This window comes from Rhipicephalus microplus, chromosome X, assembly GCF_043290135.1.
Source record: "Rhipicephalus microplus isolate Deutch F79 chromosome X, USDA_Rmic, whole genome shotgun sequence".
Taxonomy (NCBI): Eukaryota; Metazoa; Arthropoda; class Arachnida; order Ixodida; family Ixodidae; genus Rhipicephalus; species Rhipicephalus microplus.
Window position 1 is genome coordinate 104,948,203 of NC_134710.1, and position 14,572 is coordinate 104,962,774.

At 44.3% G+C, this 14,572-nt stretch overlaps 1 protein-coding gene across 2 annotated transcripts in view; it reads left to right on the forward strand.

Annotated features, from left to right (window-relative positions):
- The window catches only part of LOC119176279 (uncharacterized), a 235,745-nt gene that overhangs the window by 66,460 nt on the left and 154,713 nt on the right, over window positions 1–14,572 (forward strand). Inside the window, exons 1-2 of one of the 2 annotated variants that reach the window (XM_075877355.1) lie at window positions 4,171–4,311; window positions 9,013–9,324. In XM_075877355.1, coding sequence (XP_075733470.1) covers window positions 4,227–4,311; window positions 9,013–9,324 — 397 coding nt within the window. In that variant the 5' untranslated portion in view covers window positions 4,171–4,226. Of the gene's footprint in view, window positions 1–4,170; window positions 4,312–9,012; window positions 9,325–14,572 lie in introns of those variants that run through there. The other variant, XM_037427481.2, reaches the window with a different exon arrangement.

Genomic DNA, 14,572 nt, shown 5'->3' on the forward strand with positions numbered 1-14,572 from the left:
TCTAGGGTGCCTAAAGCGGCAGCTGCTGCCCATTCGGGGATTGCGGTCAAGTTGCCGGGCCAGCGCAACAAGAACGCACGTTGTTGCACGCTGGCAGCCGCGGACGTGCCGCCGGAGCACTAGCGCGGTCGGGATAAACAGCGGAAGTAGTATAGGACTGCATCCCCCCCCTGCCCTGGTCCATTTTGCTCACTGGCCAACTTTATTACTGACCAGAGTGGAAATAGCCTTAACCACCTGAAGAAGATTAAAGCGCATCCTCCTTCCTCTTGACCTCCCTCCCCGCTTTGCCGCCCCAAGGATTGCCCTGCGGGCCACTCGCTTTTCCAGTGCACCGGCTACATTTATTAGCGTCGGCACTGTGGATGGCTGCTTCTGCCGCCGGATTTCATCAGCCCCGCTGAAACTGCGCAACTTCAGAGCTACGCAGCATTGACCATTTCCAGGCCCACCACCACAGATCCGCGCGATTACTTTTGTTGCGTCGGGCCGCAGCTGCAGCTTTTGAGGCCGGTTTCTTATTTACGCGGCAGCACAGTACTCGCCTCTGCGGTAGGGAAGGCATTTCCACCCCCTTTCTCTGGGACCCTATGCCTGCCCCCAGGAATGTTCGAGGCATCGAATGTTACTGACGGTGTCACTTAATTACCATTCGGGCAGCATAAATGAATTGGCCTCTGAGGAAACACTCTTGCCTTCTCTCCAGAGGCTTATGAAAGTGTCGAGCGAGTTCAGCCGGTCCGTACTTATTGTAGACAGCAGGCGCCCAGATCGTATCGCCTTGCATCAACGCTTAAATGGTGGCTAGCTACTTGGTGGTAATAAAGCAGGAAAAGGTGGCGTGAGAATGAAGACGTGAAAAACGGATAAACTGTTCTGTTAAATATATTAAAAGGTGCGAAAAAAAGTTATAAAGATAGCTACCCGAGTTTAGATGCCTGAAGTTCAACTTATCAGAGCCCGTCTAATTTCTTTCACAACTTTCGACGTTAGCCTGTTAACGACTATTCATTTAGTGAATAAACAGCAGATAGACGCCTTACCCATCATCATCATCATCATCATCAGCCTGACTACGTCCACTGCAGGACAAAGGCCTCTCCCATGTTCCGCCAGTTAACCCGGTCCTGTGCTTGCTGCTGCCAATTTATACCCGCAAACTTCTTAATCTCATCTGCCCACCTAATCTTCTGTCTCCCCCTAACCCGCTTCTCTTCTCTGGGAATCCAGTCAGTTACCCTTAATGACCAGCGGTTATCCTGTCTACGCGCTACATGCCCTGCCCATGTCCATTTCTTCTTCTTGATTTCAGCTATGATATCCTTAACCCCCGTTTGTTCCCTAATCCATTCTGCTCTCTTCTTGTCTCTTAGGGTTACACCTACCATTTTTCTTTCCATTGCTCGCTGCGTCGTCCTCAATTTAAGCTGAACCCTCTTTGTAAGTCTCCAGGTTTCTGCTCCGTAGCTAAGTACTGGCAAAATACAGCTGTTATATACCTTCCTCTTGAGGGATAGTGGCAATCTACCTGTCATAATTTGAGAGTGCTTGCCGAATGTGCTCCACCCCATTCTTATTCTTCTAGTTACTTCAATCTCGTGGTTCGGCTCTGCGGTTATTACCTGCCCTAAGTAGACATAGTCTTTTACAACTTCAAGTGCACTATTACCTATCTCGAAGCGCTGCTCCTTACCGAGGTTGTTGTACATTACTTTCGTTTTCTGCAGATTAATTTTATGACCCACCTTTCTGCTCTCCTTGTCTAACTCCGTAATCATGAGTTGCAATTCGTCCCCTGAGTTACTCAGCAATGCAATGTCATCGGCGAAGCGCAGGTTACTAAGGTATTCTCCATTGATTCTTATCCCTAACTGTTCCCATTCTAGGCTTCTGAAAACCTCCTGTAAGCACGCGGTAAATAGCATTGGGGAAATTGTGTCCCCCTGCCTTACACCCTTCTTGATTGGTATTCTGTTGCTTTCTTTATGAAGCACTATGGTAGCAGTTGATCTCCTGTAGATTTCTTCCAGAATGTTTATATATACTTCATCTACGCCCTGATTCCGCAGTGTTTGCATGACGGCTGATATTTCTACTGAATCAAACGCCTTCTCGTAATCTATGAATGCTATGTATAGTGGTTGGTTATACTCTGAGCATTTCTCTATTACCTGATTGATAGTATGAATGTGATCAATTGTTGAGTAGCCTGTTCGAAATCCTGCTTGTTCCTTTGGTTGACTGAACTCTAATGTTTTCTTTACTCTGTTAGCAATTACCTTTGTAAATAGCTTGTATACTACAGAGAGCAAGCTGATCGGCCTGTAATTCTTCAAGTCCTTGTCATCTCCTTTCTTATATATTAATATGATGTTAGCGTTCTTCCAAGACTCTGGTACTCTTCCCGTCAGGAGACACCTCGTAAACAGGGTGGCTAGTTTTTCTAACACAATCTGTCCTCCATCTTTCAGCAGATCTGATGTTACCTGATCCTCACCAGCAGCTTTGCCTCTTTGCATGCTCTCCAAAGCTTTTCTGACTTCTTCTATCATTACTGGTGGGGTGTAATCTGGGTTACTGCTAGTTCTTATAGTATTAAGGTCGTGGTTGTCTCGGCTACTGTACAGATCTCTGTAAAACTCCTCCGCTAATTTAACTATCCTATCCATATTGGTAGTTATTTTGCCTTCTTTGTCCCTTAGTGCATACATCCGACTTTTGCCTATCCCAAGTTTTCTCTTCAATGCTTTGACACTTCCTCCGTTTTTCAGAGCGTGTTCAATTCTCTACATGTTATACCTTCTTACATCGCATACCTTACGTCTATTAATCAATTTCGAAAGCTCTGCCAGTTCTATTTTGTCTGTTGTACTTGACACTTTCATGATTTGACGCTTCTTAATTAGGTTCTTCGTTTCCTGGGAAAGCTTGCCAGTGTCCTGTCTTACTACCCTGCCTCCAACTTCCACTGCACACTCCGTAATGATACTCGTCAGATTATCATTCATTGTATCTACGCTAAGGTTGGTTTCCTCACTAAGAGCCGAGTACCTGTTCTGCAGCGACACTCTGAATTCCTGTACTTTCCCTCTCAGTGCTAGCTGATTGATTGGCTTCTTGCGTATCAGTTTCTGTCGTTCCTTCTTCAAGTCTAGGCGAATTCGAGACCGTACCATTCTATGGTCACTGCATCGTACCTTGCCAATCACTTCCACATCTTGCACGATTCCAGGGTGTGCACTCATTATAAAGTCTATTTCGTTCTTATTTTCGCCATTAGGGCTCCTCCATGTCCACTTGCGGTTTTCTCGTTTTCGGTAGAAGGTATTCAAAATCCGTAAATTATTGCGTTCTGCGAATTCTACTAGTAGCTCTCCTCTGGCGTTTCTAGTACCGATGCCATAATCTCCTACTGCCTGGTCTCCAGCCTGCTTCTTCCCTACCTTTGCATTAAAGTCGCCCATCACTACAGTATACTGTGTTTTTACCTTACTCATTGCCGATTCCACGTCTTCATAGAAGCTTTCAACTGAAGCGTCATCATGGCTTGATGTAGGCGCGTAAGCCTGTACTACCTTCATCTTGTACCTTTTATTCAGTTTAATTACGATACCTACCACCCTTTCATTAATGCTATAGTATTCCTCTATGTTGCCAGCTATGTTTCTGTGAATTAGGAACCCCACTCCCAGTTCTCTTCTGTCTGCCAAGCCCCTGTAGCCTTATCTATACGTGACGTCAAATCATGGTTTTGCTGACATACTCATCTCTTACCCAGGAGGGTTACAATAAAGATAATCGCTCGGTTATCATCAAGGTGACATAATAAATATTCAACTCACTAGCGAAAAGAAAATGCGAACGCCGCATTCACTTTCTTTTGAAAAGCTTCGAGAACGCAAGCTTTCATCAGCCTACTTCGATTTTGCGAGGGCTGAATATATTGGCAAATTGCTTCATTTTATCGAATTGGAACAGACATTTCAAGTAAATAAAATAGAACGTGAGAAAATGAAGCAGATGTTTCGTGCAATATAAAATGAAGAGGGAGGTTTTTTTTATGTGCTTTGCTCATCTCTTTCCGTAGGCAAAGTTTGTTTGTTCGTTATATTGTGTTTTTATTTGTTTTTTTGCTTCACCTATTTCTTTTCATTTGCCTCTCAGGTCACAGTAATGCACCACCTTCTAAAAAGAAGAAAAGGAAGACTCGCCGTGCAAGATCGAATATGGTTGAACAGATGTATTATGACGCTGATATGCAAGCAATTACTCCGGAACATCAACAAATGAACATCACGTATTGTCCTGAAGGTTCGGCTTTTTTGCGCTACAGTTGTACCTATCAGGCACAACACGCTTTACAGAAAACTCAAGCGCGGTATCTTCCGCGGCGCCCACCATATATTTGCCCATTATATTCGCCTATGACGGTGCAGTTTTTTCTAAGTATTTTTTACGCCGCAGTTTTCTGTACTTCTTTGCATGCAGATGCTTTTTGGAGCAAATCTGAATGAGTATGCATACATACTTGAACGCACGTGCGACCTGTTGATCGAACAAAGCGTTATGGACATGCATCTCATAAAAAGCACATTGGGTCATGATTGAACGTTACTCAATGTCATTAAGAAATGTGCGCATCTAAAGTAAAAGGCTCACTTGTACAATCACCTGCCTTGCGCTGTCATTTTTGTGATAGGACGCTGTGTGCGCGGTTGCCACGGTGTCTCAGTAGTTATGGTGCTTGGCTGTGGACCCGAAAAACGCGAGGTCTGTTTCGCCTGCAGCGGTCGTATTTAGATGAAGACTGAACACTAGAGACTCGAGTACTGTGCAGTGCCAGTGCATGCTTAAAATTTCAGGGGGTCAGAATTACGCAGAGACCTTCACTAAGGCATCCCTTAAAGATTGAGTAGCTTTGGTGCACAATTTAGGCTGGTTATTCAAGACAGCTTCTTGCTTTCTTTCTTCCTTTATTGCCTTCCTTCTTTATTTATTTCTTTCTTTTTTCTTTCTTCTTCCTTGTTTTCCTTATTTTTTTTTCTCTTTGTTTGGTGTTTTTTCTTCTTTTTTCTTTCGCTTTCGTTTGGCATTTAAAGTTAAATAAAACGAATTATGGCAACTCCACTTTTGTTTCACCAGGATACATCAGTGCAAGTTAGAATCATGTCTTCATGTGGTGGATAGTGCTAACTTTCAATTTCTGTGCGTGCTTATTACCACGTATATTCTACAATATACAGGGTTCCCCAGCTATCTCTTGCCGGAACTTAAAGCTGCACCGTTTCATACTATTAGGCTATGACCAATTGCATGTTGCTCACTACTTCTTTAGTAGGTGGCACTATTTCCTTGTATTCTTCTTAATTGTTGATTAGACACAATAAATTAACGCTTCACGTAACGAATCCGCACGAAAAATACCGATGAGAAAGTTGTATATTGCCACATGTTGTGGGACACTCGCTGTATTCTTGCGCCGCTTCCTGCCTTTATGAATTCAGCCACACCAACTGACAGGCAAAACGCGCCAAGCAAAGCGTGCCATGAAACGCTGGACTGCGCGTGTCAACACACCACGCGCTGTAAAAAGAAGGTTGGCGGCTCTTTGAAACAGCGGCAAGTAGCAAGACTATAGAAGAAAAAGTTGACGAAGTTTTCACTAGCGAGCTCAGGACAACATCTGTCTATTTAGTTGACGGGCACAAGTTCGTCCCAAATAAATAGTTGTTTCAGCTGCCGGCGTTGTACTTGTTCATTACAATCTGGTGGAAGGGCCGGGGTATAATTTCAAGCCCATCTCAGGTGAGGGAGCACAGCCCAGAACCCCGAAGTTTGGAGGCAGCGCAGTTGGCTCCCGTACACCAACGCACGAGTCGCCGCCTACGAGGTGAGCAGCCCGAGTTTTGCGCCCTCTTCTACTCTTCAAGACCAGTGGAGAACGTGAGTTCCGAAGCCCCTGCAATGGCCGCCCAAGCGACGTCATTTCTATTGCATTACGTTATGGACCCACCACGAATACCAGAGGTCTTCCACGGTGACATTTTCGTAGATTCCGAGCACTGGCTTGGAGGTTTTGAGCGCGTCGCCAGATTGAATGGTTGGGACGAAGCTAGAAAACTTCGCTAAGTCTACTTGGCACTGCAAGATTCTGAGAGTACGTGGTTCGAGAACCACGAAGCGTCCTTGTTGTCGTGGAACGAATTTCAAAGGGAGTTCCTTGCTACGAATTCAAGTGCAAGGGCCACAAAGAAAAGGCAGAGGCCGCTTTTCAGACGCGAAACCAACAAAACAACGAGAGCGTCGTCATGTACATTGAAGATATGTCCCGGCTCTTCCGCCGTGCCGACCCGAACATGGTTGAGGAAAAGAAGTTGCGGCACCTGATGCGAGGAGTGAAGGAGGAGCTTTTCGCAGGCCTGGTGCGTATTCCACCCCTCTCTATTATTGAGTTCAGATTAGAGGCTACGGTAATAGAGAAGACGCTGCAGAAGCGCGCACGCCAGTACAACAAGGACGTGAGCATCTCATCTGCTAGCGCGGTGTCGACAGCCCTCACGAGCAACATGGACCTCTTGCGGGAAATGGTGAGGGCTGTCGTAAGGGAAAAGCTTCAGTAAATACAAATGACTCAAAGTCATCCAGCGATATCCTCGTTTGCCAACGTTGTGCGTGAAGAAGTGCGGCAAGCGGTTATTCAACCACGGCCTTAGGTACTACAGCACGCACAACCGGAGCCTCCGCCTCAGTTGTCGTACGCGCAAGTTGTACGACAGGACCTCGGACGCATGAACAAGACAGCTACGATTGATGTTATGTCTCGTACGTTTTCTCCGCTGTACACCATTACACATGCCAGAAGCAAGACCACGTAAGAGCGATATATGGAGCACTGTTGACCAGCGGCCCTCTGCTACCACAGCGGAGAGGCAGGTCACCTTTACCTGGCGTGCCAGTATCGTCGAGCTGGACTGCGTGGTTTTCCCGTCAATGCGTGGTTTTACCGATGCGCTTTTTGTCGCCCAGTCTTTGTCCGTAATCAAATCTCCAAAGACCACGTTCACCTAGCCCGTGGCGGGAAAACTAGGGCCAGCGACCTTTGGAGGTGAGGCCGTTGATATACTGGCAACTGAAGACCCTCTTTTGTTTGTTAACCCGACAGGACGACAGCAGTTACACAACGACGGAAGGTGCAGTAGTAGCGACGTTGCCTCTGAGATATTAGTTACGATCGACGAGATCGAGGCCATTTCACTAATACACACTGGTGCAGACTACTCCGTTTACAGTAGCACTCTGGCAAAGAAGCTGAGAAAGGTGATGACTGAATGGACCAGACCTCAGATACGTACCGCTGAAGGGCACTTAGTTAGCCCCGTGGGATTATGCACCGCAAGGTCAGGAAAAAGAGGATTCATGTATGTCGGCAGCTTTATTATTTTTCATGAATGATCCCGTGAACTGATTATTAGTTTGTCAAATATCTTAATGAACCATGTTTAAGTTTTTATCTATTATTGTTGTCTTTCTGCTAGCTAAAGATGCCCGCGATGCAAAAAAAAAAAAATGTGCCACGTGACATACCCACTTGCGTGCCGAGATTGCAGTGCTTCCTAACAATCTGCGTATAAATGGTATGCTTCCCACGCGACAATTCTTGCCAGTGATAACCAGTCGATGTGGTTATCATTTATACAGCAACTGAAAACAGCAAGTGCATCGCACAGCCACCACCATCGTCGCTGCACAGTTGCTTCTTATGTGGCAGCACCCGGACAAATGCTGGGAAACACGTAACGTTAGGGAACACTGCAATCAAAGCGCGCATATGCGCGTGAGGAAGCATGTCGCGTAGTACTTTTTTTGCCTTTAAAGGGCATCTGTGGTGAGCGACAAAACACAAATACTCAATAGATATGAAGTTACAAATTGTCTAGCGGAATAGTTAGCAAAGTGCTCTACAACTTCCTCATTGAAAACGTTTGCTAGATTCGTGACTTCACAAGTAACTTAATTAATATCACCATATTATGCAACTAAACTGAGCACGAAGAAAAGTCTGACTTACTCCATCGACCATGCAATTGTCAGCAACACCCATTCGGTCACTTCATGGTATACTGTGCCGAGCTATTTTTTAACTGTGGCGAGACATAGTTGGGGCACCGTATATGTTAGTAAAGATGCAGGTTAATTTTTTATTTCAAAAATGACTACATTGTCTTTGCCTGGGTGTACTTATTAGTTTTGACAAAGAGCACATTGTTCTTACAACGTTTTATCTTCTATGTCACAAGAGACTTTCTTAATTGGTCATAAACTAGCTTTTTTATTACTTAATATTGTGCAGCTTTCACAAAAGTCGTATTTTGTTACTCGCATTTGTAATTCGTATTCGTCATTTGTGGTATTCGTATTCGTAAATTATTCGTAAAGAGCAAAGCTATTTACGAATAATTTGATATCTAACCACATACTTGCCTGGGTAAGTAATAATTGTTAATTTAGTGTTTTAAGACCTCTGTGCCATCAACGAATTGATAATTATGTTAAAATATTTTATGCCTGTCCAATAGATCTCTTCTGACTGCTGATAAAGCAAGCGTCTTTCCTTCTAAACCCGTTTTCCCTCATGTGTAGCTTTTCATCAATGAGTTATTTGCTCTTGGTCCTAAAGATGTCACAGCAACTATTTTAACGGCTCGCACTTCCAGTGACTACTGATTCAGTCAAAATACATGAGTACGCTGGTCTTTAATGGCACCACTTCTCAGAATTGTACCAATATACTTCTCATAATTAGGAGGCTGTCTGTTTACATTATAGTTTAGACGGTTTGCTTTGCGCAAAAGATTACATGGTCCATAAACACACTTCCACAGTACTACTCCTCGTTAGTACTTAGCACCATGCACTAACTGCGGCTCTAGACGTCTAGTGGCAAACGCAATCAATGTTTGCTCTTTCTGTGCCTTGACAAACCCGCGTGTTTTTTTTTTTTTGATCGTGCAGCCGGGTCTTGGTGGACTTGGCCCTCCCATCCGTTGGCCGTGGCGGAGCTGGCGCCGACTGGTGGCATGACGCGCGTGGGGAATCAGACGAACAGTACGGACCCGGCAGCGGTCAACTCTCGCATCTTCGTCGGAAACCTTAACACTCACGTAGTTTCCAAAGAAGACGTTGAGCGGCTCTTCAAGCGCTACGGCCGCATCATCGGCATCTCGATGCACAAAGGCTACGCCTTCGTCCAGTACACGGACACATACGACGCACGCAACGCGGTGCTCGGTGAAGACGGACGCACCATAGCTGGCCAGATTCTGGGTACGTCATTTTCGCGGCTCCTGCCATAATTTTGTCCTTAGCTCATTACAAATAGGTATGCGCCTTGTCTTGCTCCCGATCCCTTCGTGTCCTGCATCCTGCATCTTCGATGCATGACAGTCGGCTGAGTGGTGGTAGTTCGCTTGGCTAGACGGAAACACAGACGCGCATTTTTCTGAAGCGTATGTTGCGCTTAATATATAATATAGAAGACGGAAGGGAGACACTTAGCGCGCCACGTGTGCCTCGTCATTCAATTTTATTGTTTACATCTTTGCAGCCGCAAAATACGTTTTGTTATGTTCTGCCAATGTAGCTAACTATAGATGTGGTAATGAACTGTATTTCGTCTTTCTTGAGCAGGCGAGGACGCGCAACGTCACTAACTCACCGATCGGACTGTTTTGTTGGGCAATTTACTTTTAAGTTCTTGCCCACTTCAGTGTATAAGCTGTGGCTAAACTAATCAACGACATTTCGAAATGAGACACCTATGTCAACCGTTTCAGCCATTCTGCGTTCATAAACTACACCCAGAAGGCACGTATCAGCGCAGACTAGGCTATTAACTCATTGAAGCTGTCAGACATATATCATCACATCCATAAGAAAAAAGTAATATTTTGAACTTGTGGAGAATGATAATCTTGTCAATGAGGGAGCACTGCATTGATGGGGTTAGCGAGCAAAATATACAGGGAAAGAGTAAGTAAATCGGAGAATAGAAAACGTAGAGAGAACAAGGTGGACCGTTTGCTAGGCTATATTACGGGTGAGGTTGTAGGACGGCGAACAGAGACAGAGTTCTAACCTTGCGCATAGACAAACAAACATTCAGGAGGTCTATAAGGAATCACTCAGTGCGGTTCGTTTCAAGTCAAGTCAGTCTATTTTTGTATAAGCGCTCATTTCAAGTTAAGGAAACGGAGAGTCTGTAAAAAAAGCTGCTCCAAGGCAGCGTGACCAAAAGCTCAGCCTCTTTATAATTGCAGCTTAACAAAAGTATGCAGAGCTACGATAGCACTAGTGTGCTTCAATACTACAAAATGCCCATTCTTAACAGTTTCAAATATCGGGCGCTCCTTCGTGAGACTCGATCCTGTAGGTGCGAGGAAATCACTGCGCACCTTCAATGCACCTAACCTCAGTACATGTCCAATGGCTATAGATAATATTCCGAGTTAAAAATACTGGAGGCCATGCACCTTCAAACGCTATCACTCATCGTTCGTGCTAAAAGTGCATTTGCATACAGTCTGAAATTACAAAAGAAGGGCTATTCTTCAATACGGTGATATCCGCGCTGACTGTATTCAGGCTAGAAAAAATTTTCGTATGTAATTTCTTGACTTCCTTTGCGATAAAACATTGCCTCTCTCTCTCTCTCTCTCCCTCTCTTTGCGATGCCCTCTTCAGATTAAAAAAAGGCTTTTCGAATTTCCAGCTCTTTTTATCATTTTTTCGTTGAAGAGTCCCAGAAATAGCTCGATAAAAGGCGTGCGTGCACTCAGAAATGCAAAACTATTGTCATCAGATGAGTATTCAGAATTATCTAGTGTTCTTATTTTGATACCAAGTTCTGACTTCTCGTTTTTTTTTCTTTACACCGTGAATCTCGCCAAATCAATTTCATGCGGGAGATCCACCGTTCTATTTTTTCAGGCTACCTAACTGGTCCTTAAGAGATTTCCTGATAATAGAGAGAGCCGGAGTGCCGTGGCGCAGAATACCACTGTTTCGCTCCTTGTCAAGGGCACGATCGAGTCCCGCCGGCGAGATGGCGAACGCAGGATACACGATAGCCAAAATGACGCTGGCGTGTTCTCGAGTCGATGAGTGCGCTTCGAGGTGCGAGTGTTTAGTGCTTCGCTGTCGCCCCACGTGGCACTCTTGTCCATTGTAGTTTCGCGGGGAGTCATCGTAACCGCCTGCCTGGACGAGATCTGTTCCTCCGTGCGTGCTCCTATGTCGCGCGGCAGCGTTTATTTCGGTCGGTTGCTTTCAGGCGTCACATCACTGTGCGCAGAGTGGCGAATGCAGTTTGTCCCGGGCCAGAATTAGAGTTGGCGCTTTCAGTCAGGCGGGAGCATGCAGAGGGTCGTCGACGTTTCTGTGCGAGCCAATTGTGCGGCGTCTGACCTCGCCCTGGCGGCTCCACGTTGAAACGCAAATGACCTTACCTCGGTGATGTTCGCGTGAACGAGCGCCACTCCGCCGCGCCATCTTTGCTCCGTGTCGCCGGCACCACTGTTCCTCAACCACACGAAGCCCTGACTCTCAGACTTCTTTTTTTCTCTCTTGCTTTCGCGCCCTCCGATTATTCATTCAACCGCTGGCTGCTACGGCGTCTACTCGTATTCGGTTTCCTTCATTAGTTTTTCGTTTGACCTAGTATTCCAGATGTTACTCTCAGGTGTGGCTTTTGTAGCTTGTTTCGCTTCCTTCGGAGTAGCGTTTAGTGCGATTCTGTTTGTGCAAAAAAGGACCGGAATCTATGAAGTTTTTGAAATGAACCTGGAAGGCTGCCATTTTTCACGAATACTTTATTGCGTTCTGGTATGTTTGAAAGCCATTCTGTAGCGTAAAAAGTTTTAAGGGCCTCTCTATCTGCATACTAGAAATATGGCCTGTTAGGTGAGTGAATGAAATGACAATTTGTTATGTGTTTCTAATAAGCCATTGCTTCATTTCGATTTGTCTGCCTTCTCAGTTAGCTCAAAAGCAAAGATGTAGTGAGGCACTCTTTCACGTATACATTTCCTTCAAGATGCATTGAGATGTAAGCCTTATGCAGCACAATTATTAATCTAGTCTCAATATTAACGCTTTCTATGCCTTATACGGATCATCCTATTGTGATTCAGTGGCTCTTGAACTGGTATTGTGCTCTACGAGAACGAAAAAAACGGCTGAGCAGAATGACACAAGAGGACAGAGTGATATGTCCTCTTGCGTCGGTCTGCTCAGTCGTATATTTTTTTTAGTTCCCGTAATGCGCTATACCAGTTCAAGTACGATGAACCAACTCGCGAAATCTTCAAGAGACACTAAAGCGCATAATGTTTTTTCGCGTATTAGTAATGTACAATTTCACAATCCCGAAAAGGCCACTCTTTCTGTGACATGACACTTGCTGAGCGACAAAATGCGCGAAAATAAACTGCGGCGCCACCTTGAGATTCCCGCACCAAACACTATGACGTCGTCAATTTTTGAAGGCATCTACTGGGTCCTATGTAACTTCTAATCAATAAAACTGAAGTGCATTGTAATCTTTGTGTGCTATAGACTTAGCATACGGCGTCTCAGAAAATCTCATCGAGTCAATGTTGCGAAAAAGGGAAAAATGCAATGTGAACTTTCTTACGTCACGCGCGCAGATTACGGCGCGAAATTCAAAAATGAAACTTCAACATTTATTTTCTCTGCTAACAATGTGCTTATATCAATACAACTGCAATACAATACAAGTGCAGTTTATGAATCTAAAACAACTCATTGTTTCTCTAGAGTGTCCCTTTCAACACTTGTGACATTCGGTGGTGTGCTTATGTGAATTTGAAGAACGTGTTCATACAAGCGGTATTTTAACTCGTGGATTATAATGAATATGGTTCGACTGATAGTAAGCAAAAACATAATATAATCCCATTAGTTTTTTTTTCTTTGAGCATACTGCAAGTCATTCTCGGCCCATGCAGGAGTGGGGATAACAAAATACATAAAAAACAATAAACACAAAATACATTTACGAAATAACAAGAAAAGAAATACATTGTAAAAAACTCATAATTCAAATTCGACAGACTGTATCAAGTTTATGAATGATTGAATGCTGTTACTACACACAACATTATCATCTAATCTGTCTCGAGGATCAATAGCTGACGGAAAACAAGAATAGTTATGGGTGTTGACACGACTTAAAGGCTGGTGGATTGTTTTAGAATAATTTGGTCGCATTGGATGCTTAGGCGGGTCTCGTAGGTATTAGTAACGGGATATGCGGAAGTAATCATGATATAGTTAGTAAAGAAATTTTAGTCGCAAGATAATTCTGCGTTGCGAAAAAGGTTTTAAGTTTGCCCTTGCGAGTAAGCCTGCAGAACTGAATTGCCTTGAGAAATCTGAATATACACACGTCACTGCCATTTTTTGTATTTGATCTATTTTAATAATGAGGTGTCTTTCGCGTGAACAGAAATGCTGTGGCGGCTGCATTTCCGATGGAGGTGACAATGCTGTAGGCCCGTGTGCTGAGATTTCGGTGCACGTTAAGGAACCCCAGGTGGTCAAAATTTCTGGAGCCCTCCACTACGGCGTCTCTCATAATGATATGGTGGTTTTGAGACGTTAAACTCAACGTATCAATCAATCGTAAATAACACGCCAAGCATTTGTCAGGGCTGGCGCCGGCACAGCGCCATAATAGTGAGCAAATGAAGACAACGAAATAAATGCAACTTTATCTCTCACTATAATAAATTTGAAGTAAATAGAGAAATAAACACAAACGTACACAAACCTGGTCTGTATGTTTTAATATTTCTATCAAGTTTCATTCTGCTATTCAGGCACCAGACTGAACAAAAAATACACATGACGCCTCGAATATTTCTCGCACTGTTGCGCATTACTGTGACGTTCGTAGGACCATTCCAAGTTGTACGTCACTTCCTCCATGTTGGGGTGCGTGCGCCCGTGTTGTGAAGGGCAAGCGGCATCAGTCTGACATTTCACCTCTCTCGGGGTCACGTAGCTTCGTAAATCTTTACACAATCATCATAAGCACCCAGTGCATGCATTACACTTGTCCGCTCGAAATTCTCCGAGAAATTGACCATACGCTCTTCGACACGGTTGATACGATGCTAAAAGACCTGTCTGGTCTTTCAGCGGTCTGGCTTTTTGCTCCTGTGCTGCTCTTCTCACCCATGCCAAAAATAAAACGATGCAGAAGCGTGTTTTTTCTACGGTTGACACTTAAATCACCATGCTGGGCAGAAAAAGGAAACACTGTGTTCTGCAAACTGTGCGAAAAAAAAGGACAAAAGCACATGGCTAAGATAAATCATTGGCGCTTTTGTGCAATAAAAAACTATAACATTTTGTTCTTTCCTGTCGTTGACGCAGGTCGCACAAGTCTTTCTTCAAAATTTGAATTTTTGTAAACATTTATTGTACCTATATATATACAATTTCGGGGGCCTAAAACTGTGTTTTGACTGTCAATTTTTGGCGCCAAAAA